Here is a 22,646-nt window from a genome sequence, read left to right on the forward strand (position 1 = left end):
GACCTGTTGGTGCTGGAGCCTCAGGCTAGAGGCGCCGCGCTCCTCAAGGTGAGCTGGGGTGCGCTGCTGCAAGGATCACCGCCACTCTCGTATTGTTTTCATCTGGCAGTCTATTGCCTCACCAAGGCAATGTTTTCTCTCTCACCAAAAGCCAACCACACTCGTCCTTCCTCCCCCTCAGGTGCCAGGCGCACACAGTTCCTCCTCCTCCTCCTCCAGCCCTGTACCGAGGACATCCCCAACCCTGAGCCCCCTGGCAGCCAGCGCCCCCAGCCCGTCCCAGGCCACGCGCTGCCCCCACGAGGCCGCCTCTGCCAATGTGATGGTGAGTCACCGCCTTTATGGACGCAATGACTTATTGCTGATACAGTAAAATTATCAATTTCTGACTCCATCGCCAAATTTATTGGTATTATTACGCATTACCAGTAATCATCTGAGCCATGCAAGTGGCCTAATTATGAATGATTTTCAAGTGCATGTGTTCTCTTGCCCTGCTCTCTTTCGCTAACACACACACACACACACACACACACACACACACACACATACACAGGTGAGGCCCCGTGACGTGAGCGGAAGTGCGGGGAGCCACGTAAAGGTCCAGCCAATCTCGTCCCTGTGTGCAGGTGAGACCCACGCCCACCCTGGCAGTGCTACACACCCCACGGGTGGCCAGCACACCCACGCCACAGTGCACAGCCCCCAGGGACCCATGGCAGCCTTGAGGCACACCCACAGGGACCACTTCCCCAGGTGAGGCCGTCCACCACTCATGTAAGGTGATTGTGCTGAGTGTAGTGGCTGTAAGGTGACTTCCCGTGCAAGGAGAGTCTGAAAGATTGGTAGAGCTTGTGTGCAGACTGGTGGAGGTGTGGCCTTCTACAACTGTTTGCTTTATTGCTTCCACTTGGACAAAATTATGTTATTATTGATTTTCCTTTGCCCTTTTTAATTCTGTATTCAGTGTTTTGTATCTACGTTATGTATTTTGTACTGTTAAATTTGTCACTAGACGACCACCTCTTTAAGACGCATTACAATGGAAAAAAATGATGAGAACTGTTGCCCATCGAACGCCACTCGTTGTTATCCACAGCGATGACGAGGCAGCAGAGGACAGTGTGACTCTCGTGGAGGAGACGCTGCAGCCTTCCTCCTCCCGGCCGGAGGGTTGTGGGGGGAGAGAGGTGGCCCACACATCTCCAAATACCACAACTGAAACTGTTCCAAGGAGAAATTTGGTGTACAGGGACGACAACATCGCCTACGTGAGTGTCTCCACCGCCCCTGCTGACTCCTCACAGCACCACGCACGGCCACATCTCCACATGCTCCGCCTTAATGCTCCACCAGGGATGCAGTACAAGGCTTCTCTGTAGTTTTAATGCACTTCTAGCAAGACAATTGTAAAAGCTTGGGTTAAATGCACGTGATTCTTAAGAAGAGTCCTGATGGGTGGGTCTGTGTTTATGTAAGAAGGGAACTGGCCAAGGGCAATAAAATGTATATATAAAAAGGTCCACTCAGGTTGGCCAAAAATAGAGAAATGTCTTGAGACCTCTCTCTTGAGAAAATTCAAGTAATAGGAAGGAGGAAGTACACAAGCAGGTAGGGAGTTCCAGAGTTTACCAGTTGGCCTGATCAACTGGAATTTTAGGAAAACAGTGTAAGTTTTCAGTGCGTGGGATTTCAGTGAACTACCCATCATGACTATTCTATAATTCACAACTGATAATCTGCTCTGCCCTGACTGACAATGGCAGGTGGTGGAAGGACTGTACCTGGGCAACATCACCGCCGCCTACAGCCAGCCTCTGCTCTGCCGCCTGGACGTGCAGTGCGTGGTGGACCTTTCTGGCACGCGGCCCACTCAGGTGCCTGCCGACAAGAAGTCCATCTGTCCCTGCACCTGCCCCCTCACCACGCCACACCACAGGTCAAGGTGGGTGTGCCGCAGGGGAAGAGGGAAGGTAAATTTATACAAGAGGGTAATAATGTTCCCTGCCTGCCTCAAGTGACACTCAGAGTATATGGCAGCTTGATGTGGCTCACTATCCGCCCTTCACCACACCACGGATCAAGGCGGGTCATCTGTCAGGGAAAGGGGAAGGCACATAAGAGGGTCCTGAAGCTCCGTGCCTCCCTCAGTCGGGATACATGGCAGGGTAGTCGTAGGCTCACTTTCCTCCCTCCTCTAGGCTGTGCATCGACATTCCTGACTCAGAGGAAGTGGACATAAGACAGTTTAGCTCGGAGGTGACTCGCTTCATCCACGCTGCCCACCTCAAGGGGAAGAACGTCCTTGTCCATAGTTACAAGGGGCAAAGTCGCGCCCCAGCACTGGTTATCCTCTACCTAATGACTGTGAGTAGCTACACCCTTGCCTCCTCACACCTTTACTTGTTAACCCTCACATTTACATCTAATCTCTCACCCTCACCTTTTATTTTCATTTGTTACGTTCATTGCCATCTATCAATTCAGCTTTTTTCACTTTTTTTTTTTTTTTTTTTTGCACTCTCTACTTCAACATATTATTTGATATTTGAGTTTTTTTTTTTTCTTTTTTTTTTCTGGGCATCCTCACACTTCCCTCACATTTTCATGTTGCCAAATACACTTTCATGATGTTGTGTTCCATATGACCTCATTTTTGTGATGCTTTATGTCAACTGAAAGAAGATTAGACAAATTTAATGGATGAAAAGGAGAGGTGGAAGTAGGCAGGTGCTGTACATTCATCCAGGGACAGCCACGTGTAGGCCTAACGGCTCCTTGCAGCTTCATTCATTTTCTTTCCTATGTTCTTGTGCTTAATGAGTCAATCTATCCGTGACACAAAGCCATGCATTTCAGATCGTACGCATGTCCTTCGCCCAAGCCTTGTCCCTGGTGCAGACATCCTACCCCTGCGTGGCCCTTAACCCTGCCTTTCGAATGACACTGCAGGAGGTGGACCGTCGCCTCAGCCCTCCACCGTCCCCTTCACCAGGCCCAGACACGACAACAACCACCACCACCACTAACACCATTGCCACCACCACCACCACCACCACACATCCGAAAATAAAAACAGCATGGACATAATTGAACATGTCTGTTGTTCTGCTTATTTATTCACCATTCATTTACAGTGACTCAGCTTGTCACTAAGTGAAGGATATGCTCACAAGAAAGGAATAGTTACATAAGAACATACGTATGTAAGAAAATAAGAGAAGCTGCAAGAAGCCATCAGGCCTGCAATTGGCAGTCCCTGTGTCTGGTAATGCAATTAATTAACTAACTTTAGATTCGGAATGAAAAATAAAGCATTTCTCCGAACAATAGAGTGTGTTTTCATATTAACCTCTGTTATGGCACAAACACCAGTCCGGCGATTATATAACTGACCAAGCCAACACCACCAAGGCAATGGAGGATTTGGGTTGGCCTCCACTATTGTCAATACATTGTTATTATTATTATTATTTTTTTTTTTTTTTTTTTTTTACTCTCCCGATGCACGAAGTTAGTGGGTGATGGACAAGCGGAGTGTTAACCCTTTCAGCACCGAGACATTTTCCAGGCTTCATAAAGTTACATATTGTCAATTAAGAAAAGAGTACACGCAGATGTAACGCTACTTGATGAACACCTACACATGACTGATTACCCTTTTATTTCAACAACACCATTTCAAAGTTAATACTATTTTGTAATAATATCGGGAACAAAATCAAGCCATTGTCGCGGTATTGAAAGAGTTAATTAGTAAATAGAGGTGAGGCAGAGGGGACATGTTAGGGCCACTAGGCAGGAATTCAGTAAGGCGTGCATAAATCAATGTAGAATACTGTGGTTATCATGTAAACGTGCACCAAACAGCGGCCAATGCACGCAAACAGCGAGTGAGCCAGTAGGCATTAATAGGCTGCTCGTTTTACCTGAAACAACTCACGTTACATGGTTTTAATAATGGTTTTTACCCGTGAGGGACTTGCATGCAAATCATATTGTATGCTCGAGATTTTACTGAAAACAATACACGTATATCAATTTGTTTTCACCTACCTGGCTTGTATCGTTGCCTGGAAGTGGCTGTGTCTTTCGCTCCGCCCCTCTGCCGGCCCATTTTTGTGATAAGGTTCCCTGGGAGCCTCGGAACTTTACAAACTCTCCGAGTCGCAAGCTTCTGAGATTACCAGGAGACCTGCGCGAAAGGAATGCGTCGGAAACTCCTTGCTTCCGAGGCGCTTGCAAAGAATTGAAGAAGTTTTTCCATTAAATATCACTTTTCCAACTGCACGATCTTGCTCTTCTATATAATTATGTTCATTGTAATTATATCAGTTTTATGTTGATATGTGCCCTGTCCAGTTCGCTCTCCAAGCTAATTTTTAAAACATCCGTCCCGCGGTAGCAATACATCCGTCCCGCGATAACAAAGCCCAAAACCAAAGTTCACGCACACACGAATGTAATGTGAACGTTTCTAAATCGTGATATTTAAAGTTTAGATGCATAAAATACTCCTTAAAAATTACATAAATATTTTTGGCTATCATTTTTGTATACAGAAAATAAGAAAAGTTTATAGCAAAAGAAATTTAACTCTTGAACGTAATGGAAACACTGAGTGAATATAGTAAATTTAAAACTAACAATATAAAGACGTAAAAATAAATAATTAATTTCCACGTCTCTTCATATAAACAAACAAATATTAGAGGGGGAAAAAAAAAAATCAAAAGTACTCATAATTTCAGTCATACTCGAACGTGGCGGTGTTTACATGTCGCCCTGGTGACCTGCCTCGACCTCACCCTGGACACTAGGACACAGCGGGTTTTATAGGCACTGGATTGTGGTACGTGGCGTGGCGGGGGCTGGGAGGGCGTGGGTGGTGGGCGGCTGTGTGGCGGTGGCGAGACAGGGCGGATGTGGGTGTGGCTCTGGTGTGCTCTTGGCCTGGGTGTGTTTGCGTGGTGTGCTGCAGACAGGCGGGGTGTCAGTCGCGGGGGCAGGTGTTCCAGTCACGGGCAAGTCACGCTGTGTGCTGTCAGTAGCAGAGTAAAGAGTGCAAGGCGTGGTGAAGGTGTTCGGCGGCAGGACACCACACACTGCCGCGCTGCAGGCCAAGCGTGTCATGTATGAGGACCCAGTGTGGCCTGCCTGTGTACTCTGCAAGGTGGAATACAAAGCCATCGTTGCTTGTTTCAAATGCACCTGGTTGTCATCATAACTCACAAGACGCTCATCTCCTCCACTGACATTCCTCTTCTGCTGGTGGAATTTTCCATACAGGGTTATCATCAAACTTTAGATATATTACAGGAAGTCTGAGTGGCGATAGGATGGAGGCATTGCAAGTCTCGTGATTGACTTTTGTAGCTGTTTGATGTATCTCAGAATTGTGGTGGTGACTACAATGTCACCCAAAAATCTCTTGTCATAAAATAAACATCTGATAGTATAACATTATAAATATGCGTGGCCGACATCCTTCTTCAGAGTGTTAGGTGAGCCAAGACGCCTTGTGTCTCTCAGTTACCATTTGTGAACACACACAATGCTGTGGCGATATTTTTTCTCCATACCACAGTGGAGAAATATTAATTGAAAAAAGAAATCAAAACACACTGCCAGCAACATCGTTATACATAACAGTCTCCCCCTAACATTGAAATTTTAATGTTTTTTTTTTTTCTGCACAAACTTATACTACTTACTTATAATAATAATAATGATAATAATAATAATAATAATAATAATAATAATAATAAAATCACATCAGTACTTGTATATCCTAAAAAAGTAACATCGTGTGCCGGTTGTCATGAAATAGTGGGAAGAAATCAAAATATGCCATTCCCTCCACAAAGTAGCCACTGTGCAAATAAGAATACTAACAAAATAAAGTTGCATTATTTTCTTTATGCTGCAAACCATTTTTCACCAATAACAAGCCACAAATAAATAGTTAAAAGTACAGAATTACCACTTATATTTTTAGTTGACACCACATGCACACTCCAGGACCTTCAGGATGGGACAGACGCTGAGTGAGCCGGTGACCCAGAAGGAGACGTCTCGCTGTGAGAACTCATGGCTGAGGGTGGGCGCCTCATGCATGCAGGGCTGGAGGGTCAACATGGAGGATGCACACACCACCATCCTCTCCCTGCCAGATGATCCGGGAACGGCCTTCTTTGCTGTGTATGACGGACATGGAGGTCAGAAGAATGTTTTGGGTCTAATGTCTGGTCTTATGTCTTCATTATTCTGACAGTTACAGTTTTGCTCCTTGTTTTTTCAGTATTCCCTCAGATACAGGCACTTATTATTATATGGGTAATTTCATGTAAGACCTGTAAGTGATATACAAATAGTCTCATTTGAATGTGTTGCACAAATGAAATTGGGAAATATATTTGAAATCCTTACATAAGGTACTATTATTGCGGTGACCAGGTGCACGCATTGCCCAGCACGCAGGCAAACACCTCCACAAGAGCATCGTCAACAGGCCAGAATACTCTGCAGGCCAGATAGAGGCAGCTGTCAAACAGGTTACAATTCTGTCCTTCACTTTCACAATCTTGCTCAAAATTTTATATTTCCAAAAGTTTTCATATCTATCATTATTGCATTTTGCCTACAACTTTACATTTGCTATAGCAGGATGCTGCAAGCTGTACTGCTGAAATGTGCATATGTTACTGATGTCTGCTCCACACTGCCTCACAGGGCTTCCTAGACCTGGACAATGCAATGCAGACAGATGAGGTGCTGAAGGATGAGCTTGCTGGTACAACTGCCATCTGCTGCCTCTTGCGGAACAGAACCATCTACTGCGTGAGTGAACACTCCTCTGAGGCATGCCTCAAGATGTACACACTGGGTCTTTAGTATTTGCCATGTGCATGAGTTTCCAAATAGCATCTTGTGATCTTGTATATGATGTGAAGCATGTGGTTGTCAAAGTGAGTTAAAGCAAACATTTTATAATCAGGGCAACGTAGGAGATTCCCGCGCCATCGCAAGTGTGAGTGGACGTGTGGAGGAACTGAGCAGTGACCACAAGCCCAGCCTTGCCTCTGAGCAGCGCAGAATTACAGCAGCGGGCGGCTGGGTGGAGCTGAACAGAGTGAATGGCAACCTGGCTCTCTCAAGAGCCTTGGGAGACTTTGTATTTAAGAAGAATGAACTCAAAGGCCCAGAGGAACAGATTGTCACAGGTGAGGCTACTTTTTGGCAGACATGAATCATTGTAAATTATGAATGTACAGTTTTACTGGTTGTTTTGTGAGAAATAGACTGTCAATGCTTCTCCCTTTTACACTTGCACTGGACCAGCTTGCCCCGATGTGACAGTGCGCGAGTTGACTGACGATTGGGAATTCATCGTTCTGGCGTGTGATGGCATCTGGGATGTCATGACCAACCAGGTGAGGGCTGCATCACACTGTCTGCTTGTGTGGACTCCTTTTGTGGCAGCTTTTAAAGTACTCACATGCTTTTTTGGCTGTCATTTCTGAACACTAAGCTGTGGTTCACTGGAGATGTCACATGTGCATCAACTCAAGTGCTAGAGATGTTCAGTAATTTTTTGTATGAATGATCCTGTTTTGGAGATAAAAATTGTTAGTACCAGAAAATCAGCCACTCAGTCTATTGTTTATTGAAAGCATCTTCTTACATGAGTGTGAGATATGGTACCATGCAGCGCTGTTTTCTGTGGTGCAGGAGGTGGTGAACTTTGTGAGGCTGCGGCTGTCTCAGGGCATGGAGCCGGAGGACGTATGTGAGGACCTCATGACCCGATGCCTGGCACCTGACTGCCAGATGGGTGGCCTTGGCTGTGACAACATGACAGTCATCCTCATCTGCATTCTTCAATCAGGATCCTGGAAAGAGGTAATTCTTGATTTAGGTAAACGGCTGGAGACATTGCCCACCTGGATTGTTTGTTTTGTTTGGTTATTTTAAACACCTTTCCCTCAGCAGTTCTTGATGCTTTATTAAATCTAGACTTTCCCCATCTCTTGTAATAGGAGATGGACTTATTGGTGACTACAGTGAGAAACATATTTGTTTTTATTTGTGTAATGTTAATGTGAATTCTAAGATTATTTTGGGACATCCACAGGAAGATATTTCATCATTTGAGGGAAGTGACATTATGATAGAAGGTGAACATAGCAGATGGGAATTTGCTTCACATCAACTAAGAGCTCCCACAGTTAAGCCTCAGCTCACCCATGACAGATGCTTGCACATCTTGGGGAGTGATGCCATAGAGTCATTTCCTGGGCTTAGGTGCCGTCCACAGGATTGTGTTAGCACTTCCTCCAGTGAGAGCTCTGAGAGTAGCACCAGTGACGTGTGTGTGTGCTGCAGCCCAGGTGGCTCCGACAGCGACTTGTCCCCTGAGAGGAAAAGCTGTGCACACCATAACAGTGACAGGAGTGGATCATCACCTGACCATGACAACTTTATTTATGACCCTTGGTGCTTCAGTAGTGACTCAGTTAGCAGTGATACACCAGGCTCGTGTTTCTCTTTGATTGAGGATGGAATCTGTACCCTGAACATAAGCCAGTCAGACACAAAAAGTAGTAGCAACTCATCAGTAACTGAGCACTCTCTTGAGATAAATGATGACAGTATATCTTCTGAAGAAGAGGAGGTTAGTATAGTCACTATAAATAAAATGTACATGGAGGGATATAAAGCATCTTCATTAGGTTATTCACTAGACTGAAGCAGTGTCATGAAGCTGTACTTTTTACTCATTATTTCTGAACCAGTGTGTGTGTGTACATGTCTGTGTGTTGAGCCTTGTCTTATGCACCCTTGGCTGACATCCCCTTCATGGCCAGGTTGGTCATTAAGAAGCACAAGAAGCACCCTGTAGTGCCTCTTTAGGTGTTGAAGTCTAAGACAAATTTGTCCACAGCTTCAGGAGAAGTGTGGGCGGCCATCACTGGCACTCACCAGCCAGACCAATGAGGATGACAGTGACCTGGACCTTCAGTGAGGACCTGAACCCTGAGGCCGCCTTGGGGACCCCAAGATCCGAGCCTGCAGGTGGGTCTCAGGCAGCGGCAGGTAGCCTTCTCATGTTCATTTTTATGGTATAAAGATTCATATATTCTTTCATGATTCATCCACAACAACTGAGTAAATTTTTAGGAACCTCTATGTATATGTATAGTGTACATAAAGATATCCTAGTGTATCAGTAGTTAAGACAGTAGTTACAGATTGTTGGTGGGTCTCCATATCCAGAGGGCAGGACTGTACTGTTTGCTGTTTTGGAACAATTTGCAAGGTACAGAAATCTGTGAAGAACAATAGGAGGGTGCTACACTTCCCTCCCCTTCTCTGTACACTTCAGGCAAAGATTGTTATGAGAAAAGTGCTCCAGCTCTCTAGCTTTATCTTCATGTTTCTGTAATGAGAACAGTTATGGCTGGTCTGTGGCAGAAACTGTTGACCAAGCTGGTCAAATATGCCAGTGATCTGCATACTTGAACTTCTAGACAGGAACATGTTGCTTATGGTATTATTCACAACACAAAGTGACATTCATCACTTCTGGGAAATATTGCAGCTCAGATGTGCTTTCATGCACAAGACGTGCTGTTTCAAAGAGCTCGGAAAAGTTTCTTAGTGTACATACGGGCTTTCCACGACCTCGCTCCCTGAGGTCATGTGTATGTAGTGTGTGCTGTGTGGATTCAGGCTTGTATGTAGTCCTGAGTTTTATGTTAATGGAGTTTAGATGTATTTGTCACATCATTATTACTTCATGTGCTTATGAAATGTTTTTGTGGCAAGTATTTTATTTTGCAGTTTGAAGCAGTTGGATTTTTGTTAAGCTGTGGCTTTGTTTTGTTGCTGTTAAATAGATAACAAAATGCCCATTTCTGTTTTCTTGTAGGGAAGGTTTATGTCAGAGTTGTCAGATACACCACCATTATTAGCCACAGCTTTAATGGTGCACTGTTGAGGGATGGAAAGTCTGGCTTAATTTACTTGTTTTCATTTGAGTTTATTAAAGTTTTTTTTTCCCTTCATGATGTAAAATTAACTGTGTTTGTTGGATGCCAAGTTTTTAAAGCTGAGGCTTAGCCTGACCATAGGGAGCTGTGGATGGTCAGGATGGAGAACACATGTGTGGAAAGGGAACTGATATGTATTGTGCACTTGCAGTCTATATTAAGTAATGTCTCACTGTGAGGATGCAACACTTTCTGGAATGTTGAGCCAAGCAGAGGTTTCATAAAGTGTTGCCTTCACTGCTGCTGAACAGTTACTTACTTTACTGGGTAACCACATCTTGTCTTCATTCATCCTGAGCTTGTAATATTTTATTTTCTTAAGAAAACTCATTATTAAATCTATAAATCATGATCTAGAAAAATTAGTAGTTCATTAATATGTTATCAGATTTCTTTCCATTAAGGTGCCATTTGTTTGATGTTATCTGTTCAGTGTTCCTCAGCAGAACTGAACTAATCTTTCTCATGTGTTCTTATCAGTTCTTCATCACTAGAATCTTCATGATCCATCACAGTGAGTGTTGAATTCAGGTAGAATGCATTTGATGCATAAGTTGTCTTGAAGAAAGACAGGAAGTTTTTAGGGATTTGGTCTGTCATTATTTTACCACAGTATTGGAAACAAAAAAGAAAGGATTCATATGGCAATGATAAGGATGAACTCCTGCACATAGTCTTGCCAAAATATATCAAAATTTCATTCATTAAACGGATAGATTGGAGGGAGATGCTAGAAGAATAATGTGCAGAAACTTTCAGGAAACATGTGGTGTGTGAAATGGGGATTGAGAACCATGTAGGGTGGAACAAAAAATAATAATTCTAGTCAAGCTGGTCAACCTACAAAGTGATAATGTAAAATAGGAAAGGTGCTGACAGAAACATTTGAAAATAGTTGCCGTGTAATTGAGAAACAATAAGTGTTCATTTTGTATTGGTTGAATTGTTCAGTATAACTTCCCAAGGTGTGTGTAAATGAAGAAAAGATTTGTATTAAAATTTTGAAGTAGATACATGAATATCAGATTGGGAGATTTCAATCTGAAAGAAATTCACAGCTGAGGTAAAAAAATGAGATGGAGGGATATGTGAAGGGAAAATGTAAAGCAAAGTGAGGACTGTAGTGATCAGGTCAGTCAAGGCCAGAAACTTGAAGTGGGGACTTTTCCTTGGTAACCCCCACGGAGGGAATAAAGCATTGCCTCAATAACTAGAGTGTGAATTGTAAAACACATACACAGGTGCAGCTCAGAAACATTCAGGTTCCTGACTACTGTTCTGAGTGCCATGGGGCTTCAATGTGCCAATGGGCCTTCAATGTGACAATAACTCCTTTGTATTGCTGCATGCCATATTTCATGTTCACTTTAAAATTTTGGCAATGCATGGATTGTAGACTTTCAGTGCCGCGGGAGAACTACAAACAATCCCAATGCTGATGTGAGACATGGCACTGTAAGAAATGCAGTCCAGAAAGTGAACTTGTGAGACCGATGCATCAGTGTCTTACAATCTGTGCTTCATTTCATGCTAATGCACTCCTGCAGTTTTGCAGAATCATATAAAGTACTGTTAGCATTGCCTGTGTGGCTTTCAGAAGTTTGTAATTACCTGATAAGGTATTAATTTTAAGATTGGCATTTATCATTTTTATCTGGCTTTTATAACATTTCATATGGCAGTGCTGTGATAGCAGCACTTGCCTTTCAATAAAATTCCTCATATATGCTCCCTTCTCCACATTTTGCCTGTTGCACGCTGATCTTTGGTAACTCCCTCCATAATGACAACACTCTCCAACCCACACACACACACTTCTTCATAATCACAAACTTTAGAATATCACAGCCACTTGTGTAGTACATCCTTGTGATGCCTATGACTCCCCCTCATTCACACTTGCTGCCACCCTGTCTAAAGCAAAATCATCAGGGTCCACTGCTAGCTCAGCATCTTGTGACACCCCTCCCTTTCTGCTGCTGTTTCTATAGCCTTGCTGAACTGTGGCAGCTGCACCAAAGCCACATTAGTGTCTCTAATAGTGCTATACAGTTTATCAAAACCATCCCCTGAATTTTTAAATTGATGGGGATGAATTTCTAAGTCATGTTATAATCAGATTTCAAGTACAGTGGACCAGAAACCCTGTAAGGTCACAAATCTCATTTAACTCAGGCCCCACGCTTGCCAGAGAAATTATCCAAGATATTCACCTCATAGTTCTTTGTGTATTTTTAGAGGAGCAGTTTACATTGTGATTGTGTTGCTAATAGTCTTAATGTTTCTACAGTAAATCTCAGTTGACTCTTGTATCTTGCCACATTGTAGTCTGAGATGCAGCACCATGTTTATTTGTGACAGTTATTTTCTACCTGTCATTTTCAGCATGCATGCTGAAAATTAATTACCATTACATGGTAATTAGGCAGTGGTCATTGATACATGTGTACAGAATGACGAGAAACTGTTAACAATCTTTGAATCATCAGTTGCATAGCAGTGTGATAATTAATGAATAACTAGATCCTGTGTATTCAAGTAAGCTTTGTGATTGTCCTCTACATGCTGTACATGTTATTTACTCTATAATTATCTTGCATTTATTTCCACATCAAGCAGCCCTTGAAGCATTTCACAGGCCTACAATACATTGTAGTTCATAGCAGGCTAGAGGAAGAGCTGCTCACTGGTAGCTAGTCAGTATTTAGTTCAAAGTTACTTGTATGAAATGAAACACATTTACTACATTTACTATCACCCGTCCTGGGTGACACTTCCTTAATCACTGAATGGAGTCACCATTCTTTATTTCCTTTGAAGGCTCCATTTAGGCATTGTAAGATCATTATGTTTCCTTGACTCTCTGAATTTCTTTTACATTAGAAGTAAATTTCGTTCCTAGTAAGTAAAATAGTTGCTGCACTACAGTGCCAGATTTAGGTCAGAATGGGACAGGCTCTCTCTCTGTCACTTATGTTTGCTCAGTTACCTACTTGTCTAACTATCGGTATGTCTCTGCCACCTCACTCCCTTAAAGAGTGCCCCTCAAGGTGAAGCAGGAGAGCCTCCACTTCTCCCTCTCCAAACACTCCCTTCTTGATTGCTCAAACATTCAGCCTCTTCAAGCACCTCACAGTTATTACTTCTCAATAGCCTTTGCTGATCTATCTGTCTTCCACCATCTGATTGCCTGTGGTATTCTTCACCTGATAAACATTTACAACACTAATAGCTTTTCAGGCATTATTGCCCAAGTTTTTACTCCTAACTATCAGGATCCCCTTCACCCACATTTCAAACACACTTAGCTCTGGCACTGACCTGCAGTTTAATCAATCTTCACAGGAAAATAGTGTCATTAAGTCATAGGTATTAAATTGCTTGTGCTTCACTAAAGTGATAAGCTGATCCCGTGACAATCGTCTTCACTTGTGGAGGGGTCGGGACGTCAGGGAGAGCCATTAGGTCCACTTTTTAGGGTCGTGATGGCAGGGCTACAACATCCTTTAAAGTGATTTGTGAAATTTAAAATGTCTCAGCTCTAGCAGCTCATATTTGTTTTTACTACTAAAGACCATCATATAATATCTAGCGTTTATGTTGTCTCTCTCCATCAGTTACAGTTTCATATCAGATTACAACTTGTTACTCTTATTTCACCTAAACTGGAAGTCATCAGAGAACCTTTCTTGCTTCTTCATTTTGGATCAAGATTGAGGATGTTTTGTGTATTTGGCTGTAAATGTTAGCTTTAGGTTTAGCAAGTTTATATTAGCAGAAAATGGAGAATTGTTCAGGTTTTTGGTACAAGTAGATGTTTGTGCATGAGCTGTGTGTCTTGGTGGTTGACAAATGTAATAGCACATGTAAGCACAACTGACAAGACTGCCTGCTGGAAGAAAATTTTTAGGCTGGAGACCAAACTCACCACCTATATTTTTTTTTGCAACAATATTGTGACTTCCTGGCATCTGTGTCACTGCATACATGTCACGTCACTGGGTACTTGTTCTTAAAAGGACTTGTTTATACTATATATATACTTTCTCCATATAGAGTGATAAAAGGTCTAGGATGCATGGTGTCTTGCTTCATCAAGTAGTTCAGTAGTAGAGCTTTCTGAATACCTGACAGTAGTGCAGGATTGCTCAATATTTTAGTATTCTCAGAGTTGGCCTTTGTCAAGTGAGTCTAGTCTGATCTGAGATCATCATTGTTGTTCATCAAGAAAATTTGTGTCTACTGTGTGGGCTTTCATCATAGCGAGTTGATGGTAAAAATGAAATACACATAAGAATGTTTTAATTGCTTCATAAAGCATGCAGTCCATGCTGTACACCTGGGTGTTCCTGATAATGTTATGTAAACACTAAGGAATTCACTCTCTACTAGGATTTGCTCCCTTGGAAGTCATTTTCTTACAGAAATTAAGTTCCTCATTATCTTATGTAAGGTAATGAAAAAAATTCCTGTGCATATTTAAACAAGTCTCATTTCCATATTGGAATGGACAACTGCCACTTCTAGAAACCAAAATCAACCTTTCTACTCAGGTCATTTGGCACAATATTGTATACTTGACTGTTATTACATTATTTTCCAACATGTTCCCAATCATTAACCTCTTTCAGCCCTTGACATACATATAGTACACCATAGCTGACCAAGAACCACACACATTGATTCATCAGTTATGTCAAGGCTTGCACAGCAATACACCATGGCATATTGGTAATACCATGTCTTTCTCAGATGAAAAGCAGATTAAAGTGAAATGTACCCACATGGTGTGTACACAGGCTGTAACACACTACCAGCTGTGTGTAAGAGTGGTTTCTCCCACTAATTCTCTGAGTAAAGGTCATGCAAAGCTTCTTGATCCAAAAATATACAACCACTCTAAGATAGCATTTGTAAACACATAAACAAGTCCATACTCTAAGCTTTCAAATTATGTACAACAAAGAAGTTTGTGACTAAAATAGTCATCAGAAGAAACTGACACAATAGTGGCTTGAATCTGACCTGTGGGAAGCCGAGATGACTGCAGGCTTTCAAGCTGCATGGCAGGGCAGAAGAGGTTAAGAGATATCTGTTCCTCAACACATTGCTGTATTATGTATGCTGAAAAGGAGCAAGGAAGTTGGTGTTATTTGTTTTCTGGGAAAAAACTTGCTCCTGGCATTTTCTCTTTTCAGTTTTCACCACTACATGTGGCAGGGTGGGGCAGTCTTGTCCCTAACTGTACCTCCACATGTACCTCAATCCTTTCCATGAGGTTAGAAGATGCCCCCTCCCATTGTAACTCTTGAATGGACTGAAAATGCAAAGATTACATTCTCAGTATATATAGTTTTTACTTTCATTTGATACATGAACATAATGCTACATATAAGACTGTACATTATATTGCATCTCAGGTTAATTTTGCTGACATAATTTACCCCACTCAAGTTCATTTACTTGTAACCTCACGATGGGGCATCAAATCATAAAAAACCGAGAACTAAAGAAGCTTCTTTTCTCTGTAATACTTTTTTTCTTTTTTGTGAAATGAAACTATGTGGCATATATTTTTAACCTGTTTTGATGCCAAAAGGTAAAACTAAAAATAAGGACTGCAGCTTCATTTAAATATTTATTGTTTTTCAGCCATAGATTTCTGTGTTAACATTTCTTTTGCAAACTTGTATTCATCCATTTTTATATGACTTTTTAGCTTTCAACATGTATATCAATATTGACTAAATAGAATACATTCTTTCATTATTCATGTAGTATTTATTAGTAAATTTAACTTTTGAAACTATGAAGGATGACATTAAGGAACAAATATTCACTTCATTATCTAGCCACAAAATGTTTAAAACGACCGTAAAATCTTATTTTCTGGTAATGAACAAAATGGAGAAGTCTGTGTTTTGTAACATCATTAGATACAGTTGTGGAAGGAAATGTTGGTGCATTTGCTGAGTCCCGTGTCTCAGAAAGGAAAATGAATATATAAAACATCCACCTAAACCTTCAGTAAGCTTGAGTGTGCTGGCATTACATTCCATACCTGTGCACAGAACAGTAAAGCTTATCTTTAATTTCCTGGGGCCAATAACTAAAACTACAATTATGTAAATATTCTCAAACTTTTCAGCTACAGAGGTCTCCATAGTGTTGGGGGAAAGGCCGTGATGCAGTACAAAAGCAATGGCACTTTCCGCAACTGCCAGACTAACACAATACCACATTGCTATACTGCAGACATGCATACGTAATATTGTGAATTCAGTTGTCTTCATTCTGCCAGGGTATACAGTACAATTGCCATTCACACTCACAAGTTCCATCTTCACAGTTCTCTTTATATCTAGCAGGGATAAAATGTGACAGTTCCCATCTTTGCAGTGCATTTCATAGTCCGTGAACCTTTGCAACCAGCTGCTGCTGTGGCCTCGCCACACACACTGTGAAAGGCCATACCTCTGTCCACTACCTGTAAGATCAGTTCCTAATATAAGTTTATCCTACTTTACATGGGTTCCCATTCATGCTGCTGCCCCTAAGTGTGCCTTTCCTGTCTTATCCCAGAACTAAATATCATCTATTCCTCACAGAATCCAGACTTTGCCATGAATATTTATTCGATCCCCAGCCTCATATTGACACAAGTAGCGGAATGTCGTGAGCTAGCTGGACCTCAAAATCTTAACAGTTTCACTGACACTGCCAACCTCACGATGATTATTTAGTGCCGTATGGCCTGGTGCTAGTTTGTTATTGATTTATGTAATTATGGGGACCTCTGTATGAAGAAAGCTGTTTTCAAATGTATTGAAGTTCATCATAGTCTATGTAACATTAACAATGTTTGTTGCTTATTTAGAGTCATGTCTGTCACTTAGTGTCAAAAACTCCATTTTGCAAATTTATTACCAAAGATAAGATTTTACTCAAAATTTGATCAGCTGTAGGACCTCACTTGGAGAACTGTTTTGTTCTGCAAGTGAACAATAGTGAGAAAGTGTGTGCTCCGTGAACAGAGTAAATCAGGTCAGTTGCTGAATTTTGCATGCTCGTAGATCATTACCTCCTTGTTACGTTGGAGCCAAAATGAGAGCAATTGGTCTGCATATATGTGCCTATATTTGTGTGAGTAAGATTGATTTATGGAGCGAGCTGCTGATTTACGGTCACCACGACACTGATGTCCCGGGTCTGTCTGGTAGTGTTCAGTAATCTCCAGTCCAGTACAGTACTGTTTCCTCAGTAATTGAATTTCATCATCAACATAAGCTCTGTTCCACACTTGACATTAAGTTGAGGATCAGCATTATTAATTTTCATCATAACAGTATATTATTTTAAAAACTTGGAAGCTTGTTTGGAAACTTGTGTTTATGCTAGTTTTAATTAGCATATAGGCATTTAGAGGTTTTACCTCATATGAAAATGTGGAGATATTACCATACAAGACCAGGGGCTGTGCTGTGGTGCCATGAAGAGCAAGCTGCTAGCCAAGGCTTAGGGCACACCTTGCTCCAGTTGTGAGACTGCAGTGTGATAGTAAACTAGTCCTTATTTAGTCACTACACATACCGGAATTATTTACTCTAAGGTCCTGAACATATTGAAGTCTTGCCATCAGGGTACTGAATACTGTAATATATGTTGTAAGATAATGTTGGTGTACATTGTCATTCTAGTGTGGCTTTGTTGGGATGGCCTTGTGATTGTTGTAAATACTACATATACTTCTAAATAAATATGAATAAATTACTCTTGTACATCTTTCATTTTCAGATCCTAAGTCAAAGAATAATACAATGCATAATACTGTTTAGTGTCACAAATATGGTGATGATGCTGACAAATATTCTGGCACTGCTATACTTTCTACAAATTCATGTTGTTCAGTATTCAATCCAAGGGGTTAATAAGTGGATGAGGGTCAAACAGGGGTCAATTGCTGATTAGTAAGTGATGGCAGATCAATTATAGGTTGGTCAGGGTCAGTCCATATTTTGGGATCCTTGTATACCTCCACACCAGCCTTCAGGTATCCTGAAGGTGAGGTGGCCAGCAGCAAGGCAGTGTTGTCTGCACCGGATGTGGCTGGTCAACAGTGAGAGCAGCTTATGTAGGTCATGTCCACCAGCAGTGGTACTATTTTAAGCAGTATTTACTTTAAAAATACAAAAATGTTAGGATCACTGGTCCCTACAATACTTTATGATGGGGCCAATGAGTACAGCAGGCTGACAAAGACTATTGTACTTCCCTGAGGCATCTGGAAATCAAGAAACTAACAAAGATATGTTCATAAATATTCAACATACTTAAAAAAAGAGCATGAAATGGATAAGGCATGCAACAATTATTGGATAACTATAATCAATATTCTTGATGCTCCATATTTATATAAATAAATGGCTAAGTGAACACACACTATGTATAAATACAATACTCGCAAATTTTGCAACCTATATATACATGTGTATACAATACCCAATAATATTATAGAAAAAATACATAGATTTATGCATTTCATATTGTAAAGTCTTCTGAAAGATTGAAAAATTTACATAAGTCAGCCATGACAGGGAGAGGCTGGAGTCTGCACCCATAGCGGAGCAGGCACAGCACCCCACACCACCAGCGGGGCCACCAGCACCACCAGGGACCAGGTGGATGCTGGCCAACCTTCACTGTCTTGATACTATAATATGATGTGACCACCAAATTGATACAAAGAATAACAAGATAAATTTTAAAGAGTAAGACTTCTCCACTCATTAAATGGCATTTCTTGAAAAGTTGCACCATATGACTTACTTATATCACAGATTAACAAGTGGTGATAATTCCCCTCACAGCCACACACATCCCTCAACACCTATCACCACTACACACCTGACGCAGCATTCTTGGCACTCATTATTACATCGTTAACTCCAACCCCATCATAGGAGCTTCCCGCCAAGGCCAAAGGAAGTTCCATGTCTGAGATCAGCTTGCGAGCACTGTCGACTGTCTCTGAGTGGCCGACGACATACTGGGCAATGCAGTCCCTTAAGATCCTAACATGGTAGCGTGTTGGCTTGACCTTGATCTTGAGAGACTGACGGACTTCAGTGAGCGCCTCATCTAAGAGTGATTCCAGAGATGGATCATCCCCAAACAGTTCCTTGAACCAGTAGCCTCCCATCATCACTGTCAGTATGGTTCGGTCTCCCTGGGGGAACGTGCAAGTGTCATATATCACACCTAGAACGCGATTGGGCTCGGAGGAAGGGACCAGGTAACCAAAGCCTGGCTCTTCAATCAGCTGGCCAGGGTACTCCAGGTTCACAATGCCAACAGTAACATATGGTATGGAAGACAGAAGAGTGCTCAGCTTGGGACTTACTGGCTGTATCACATTACTCATAATATTGGATGGAAGACAGGAAATGACATTATCAACCTCTAGTTCTTTCTCTTCTGTCTGAATGACAAACTTGCCTCCACTTTTCAACATTCCCTTTACAGGCATGTTTTTCCATATTTCAGTATTGTTTTCAAGGACGTTGTTCTCAAGAGCCTTCACAAAGTTCTCAAGTCCACCAGCCACTGACCAAACAACCCACTTTTCTCTCTTTGCTCTCTTCACCAGTTCATTTGAGCTCAATTTTTTGTCTGGTTTTACTGCATTTTTTCTATCTTTAAACATTCCAAGAAAAACTGATCCGTGTTTCTGTTCCACATCACGCAATCTTCTTGCAATACAATTAACACTTAATTCTCTGGCATTTCCTGCAAAAATTCCTCTAGACATAGGGTCAATGCCATACTTTGCAGCTTCATGGCCAAACCGACGATTTACAAAGCTGAAGAGGCTTTCATCATTATTGACAACCTTAGGAGCCATCAGGTCCCGAACACCACTGAGTGCCAAGGGCTTTGAGAATGGTGGACTCTTGGTAAATAGTGCCTTCACACTGTTCGGAAGTTTGTGCAGCTTCCCACCAACCTGTAAGTACCATTAAACTGCTCTGATTACAGATTAACTATTTTATTTAATTTCTACCACTTACTACAAAAATTTTTGCCCATGTTCTTGAGAGTCCCTCCCTCTTTACCCCACCTTGTCCTCCAAGCTCCCATAAGACACCCAACCTGCTAAACCTCTCCATCCTCCCTCTCCCTAAAATTCTCTTTGCATTACAATATATTTTCCTTTTCTCTACCTTGCCTTTAGCTCATTATTATTTTTTTTTCAGTCTTGAGAACATTCATAGAAAAAAATACTCATATCAAAATTATGTAATCTACATTCTGGTATCCACTGGAAGCAATGGATAAATGGGGAGTCTATCCACAAATGCTTAATCTAGATTTCAAGTCCTGCATTACATCTTACCATTAACATTCTGTTTTTTGCTGATGGATGACCGTAGGAAATGCCTCTCACTTGATCTGCCAGACCTAACTCTTCTGCCAAGGCAAGCGTGTTCATTCCAGCATTCCCAACCACTCTGCAGGAATGTATTAGTAACTAAATACCCACACCTCACATTTATGCCCTACTTACTGAATATCAGCAGAATTTTATTCCTGAAGCTGTTTCACCATGTAGTACACTTCTTATATGACAGGAATATTTTGGATAAGTACTTTGTCAACCCAGCTCAACTGTCAAGACACGGCAGATTTACACAGTGAAGCAGGTAAGGACCAAGTGCTTACCAATTTAACAGCCATTTTCAATCAATAAAACTGATGTTATTAGAGCCTGTGGGATATACTAACCTGAGGGTGCGCGGCCCATGTTCAAACACCACCTGGTCATGGTGTGTGGTGGAGCTGACCCAGCCACCCAGCCTGTGCGTGCCCTCCACCACCACCACCCTGGAGCAACACCCAAACCGGCCGAGATAGTGCGCGGCAGCCAGGCCCCCAATGCCACCCCCAAGCACTGCAACACTCTTTGTCATCTAAAAGAAATACATAAAATAAGATAAAATATTGTGAGTTCAAGGGTCCTCAGTACAAAATGGCTCCAATTAGGACACAGCTGGACCTGAGGAGAAGGTATTTCAGTGTAAGAGGAACACCTTTGCAGAACCACCTTCGAGACTTGACTATTCTCTCCAGTGTCAATCTTAAATTAAATTGGTACTTGCTAATAATTATCTTATCTGAATATTCTTGACCCATTTAAAGCACAACTCTCATTCAGTTTTGTTACTGTTGTAGTTATCATTATCACTGTTATTGTTTTAATTATCATAGTTACCATTCATTTATTTATTTGTAAATGTAATCTGACTGCTCATATAATGCACTATCCAGCTGGCACAAATAGGTTGAGTTAGTTTACTATTGGGGCTGACGCATCAGCAGTGTGCTGGTTGCCCTGCAATGGGTCTCGTTTACCATGCTGATTGAGGGGCTGTGGCTGTGGAACCTAAATACAAGGGACAGCTGGGAACATGACACCGGGAAGCCCACCAGGTTAGATTAACTCATCTTATCACCACTTCCTCACTCCCCGTAACGTTGTGAGCGTGTATTGCCTTTATATCACCAATTCCTACAATGTTCCTTCGCTCTTGTACTCAGTACTCTCGTGGACGGTCTGGCACCCACTAGCAGGGGCAGAATCAAGGAAGCTTGTTTCCTTTGGCGGAACGGGTCAGCCCGGTGCAGTTTGTTTACATCAGCATAATCAAAGAAAACGCTTTCAGGCATTCAGGGAGTCTTAGATACTTCACCACATTCCCATATATATATATATATATATATATATATATATATATATATATATATATATATATATATATATATATATATATATATATATATATATATATATATATATATATATGTATATATATATATAATTTTTTTTTACGAGTTTATCATTATATATTATGGAGTCAAATATCCTATGCATGTAGCATCTGCATTTCAAAAATAAATAGGAATAACAAATAATAAGTTATTCCGTCTTTTTCTACTCGCTGGTAGAGGCGAGAGGGGGTTCCGGCGGTGGGGGGGATGGCCGTTGATTATATATATATATATATATATATATATATATATATATATATATATATATATATATATATATATATATATATATATATATATTTATTTATTTATTTTTTTTATGAAGGAAGGACACTGGCCAAGGGCAACAAAGATCTAATAAAAAAAAATGCCCACTGAAATGCTAGTCCCATAAAAGGGTCAAAGCAGTGGTCAAAAATTGATGAATAAGTGTCTTGAAAGCTCCCTCTTGAAGGAATTCAAGTCATAGGAAGCTGGAAATACAGAAGCAGGCAGGGAGTTCCAGAGTTTACCAGAGAAAGGGATGAATGATTGAGAATACTGGTTAACTCTTGCGTTAGAGAGGTGGACAGAATAGGGGTGAGAGAAAGAAGAAAGTCTTGTGCAGCGAGGTCGCGGAAGGAGGGGAGGCATGCAGTTAGCAAGATCAGAAGAGCAGTTAGCATAAAAATAGCGGTAGAAGACAGCTAGATATGCAACATTGCGGCGGTGAGAGAGAGGCTGAAGACAGTCAGGTAGAGGAGAGGAGTTGATGAGATGAAAAGCTTT

General features: G+C 41.5%; 3 protein-coding genes across 12 annotated transcripts; 2 read left to right on the forward strand and 1 right to left on the reverse strand.

Annotated features, from left to right (window-relative positions):
* The first annotated feature begins 73 nt into the window (after window positions 1–73).
* LOC135106580 (uncharacterized) lies at window positions 74–3,332 on the forward strand. The gene is made up of 6 exons (XM_064015803.1): window positions 74–325; window positions 557–756; window positions 1,100–1,271; window positions 1,767–1,945; window positions 2,202–2,367; window positions 2,860–3,332. Exons 1-6 carry the CDS (start codon window positions 323–325, stop codon window positions 3,088–3,090), a joined length of 951 nt encoding a protein of 316 aa, XP_063871873.1. The 5' UTR covers window positions 74–322; the 3' UTR covers window positions 3,091–3,332.
* Window positions 3,333–4,728: 1,396 nt separating this feature from the next.
* On the forward strand, window positions 4,729–17,824 carry LOC135106581 (probable protein phosphatase 2C T23F11.1). Of its 5 annotated transcripts, none has more exons than XM_064015805.1 (9): window positions 4,729–4,852; window positions 6,022–6,218; window positions 6,457–6,554; window positions 6,733–6,840; window positions 6,998–7,223; window positions 7,342–7,433; window positions 7,732–7,902; window positions 8,135–8,674; window positions 8,945–17,824. In XM_064015805.1, exons 2-9 carry the CDS (start codon window positions 6,032–6,034, stop codon window positions 9,023–9,025), a joined length of 1,503 nt encoding a protein of 500 aa, XP_063871875.1. In that variant the 5' UTR covers window positions 4,729–4,852; window positions 6,022–6,031; the 3' UTR covers window positions 9,026–17,824. The 5 variants fall into 5 exon arrangements, with proteins under 5 accessions (XP_063871875.1, XP_063871876.1, XP_063871874.1 ...); XM_064015806.1 differs by having other exon boundaries at window positions 4,745–4,852; window positions 5,999–6,218; XM_064015804.1 differs by lacking the exon at window positions 4,729–4,852 and adding an exon at window positions 4,970–5,173.
* LOC135106582 (protoporphyrinogen oxidase-like) lies at window positions 15,672–21,799 on the reverse strand. 6 transcript variants are annotated; one of them, XM_064015809.1, is made up of 4 exons: window positions 21,675–21,799; window positions 20,835–21,019; window positions 20,446–20,560; window positions 15,672–20,055 (listed from the first exon to the last, which is right to left on the reverse strand). In XM_064015809.1, exons 1-4 carry the CDS (start codon window positions 21,774–21,776, stop codon window positions 18,949–18,951), a joined length of 1,509 nt encoding a protein of 502 aa, XP_063871879.1. In that variant the 5' UTR covers window positions 21,777–21,799; the 3' UTR covers window positions 15,672–18,948. The 6 variants fall into 6 exon arrangements, with proteins under 6 accessions (XP_063871879.1, XP_063871882.1, XP_063871881.1 ...); XM_064015812.1 differs by having other exon boundaries at window positions 21,602–21,758; XM_064015811.1 differs by having other exon boundaries at window positions 21,462–21,742.
* Window positions 21,800–22,646: the final 847 nt, after the last annotated feature.

Source organism: Scylla paramamosain, chromosome 13, assembly GCF_035594125.1.
Source record: "Scylla paramamosain isolate STU-SP2022 chromosome 13, ASM3559412v1, whole genome shotgun sequence".
NCBI classification, from domain to species: domain Eukaryota; kingdom Metazoa; phylum Arthropoda; class Malacostraca; order Decapoda; family Portunidae; genus Scylla; species Scylla paramamosain.

Coding starts and splice junctions, on each gene's coding strand:
- LOC135106580 (XM_064015803.1), top strand. Junction 1,272..1,766: donor GGGACGACAACATCGCCTAC/GTGAGTGTCTCC, acceptor TGACAATGGCAG/GTGGTGGAAGGACTGTACCT. Junction 2,368..2,859: donor TTATCCTCTACCTAATGACT/GTGAGTAGCTAC, acceptor CATGCATTTCAG/ATCGTACGCATGTCCTTCGC.
- LOC135106582 (XM_064015809.1), bottom strand. CDS start 21,776: ATGCCTGAAAGCGTTTTCTTTGATTATGCTGATGTAAACAAACTGCAC. Junction 21,020..21,674: donor CCTTGATTCTGCCCCTGCTA/GTGGGTGCCAGA, acceptor TATTTCTTTTAG/ATGACAAAGAGTGTTGCAGT. Junction 20,056..20,445: donor CAAAAAACAGAATGTTAATG/GTAAGATGTAAT, acceptor TGGTACTTACAG/GTTGGTGGGAAGCTGCACAA.
- LOC135106581 (XM_064015804.1), top strand. CDS start 5,136: ATGAGGACCCAGTGTGGCCTGCCTGTGTACTCTGCAAG. Junction 7,224..7,341: donor AGAGGAACAGATTGTCACAG/GTGAGGCTACTT, acceptor GCACTGGACCAG/CTTGCCCCGATGTGACAGTG. Junction 8,675..8,944: donor TATCTTCTGAAGAAGAGGAG/GTTAGTATAGTC, acceptor ATTTGTCCACAG/CTTCAGGAGAAGTGTGGGCG.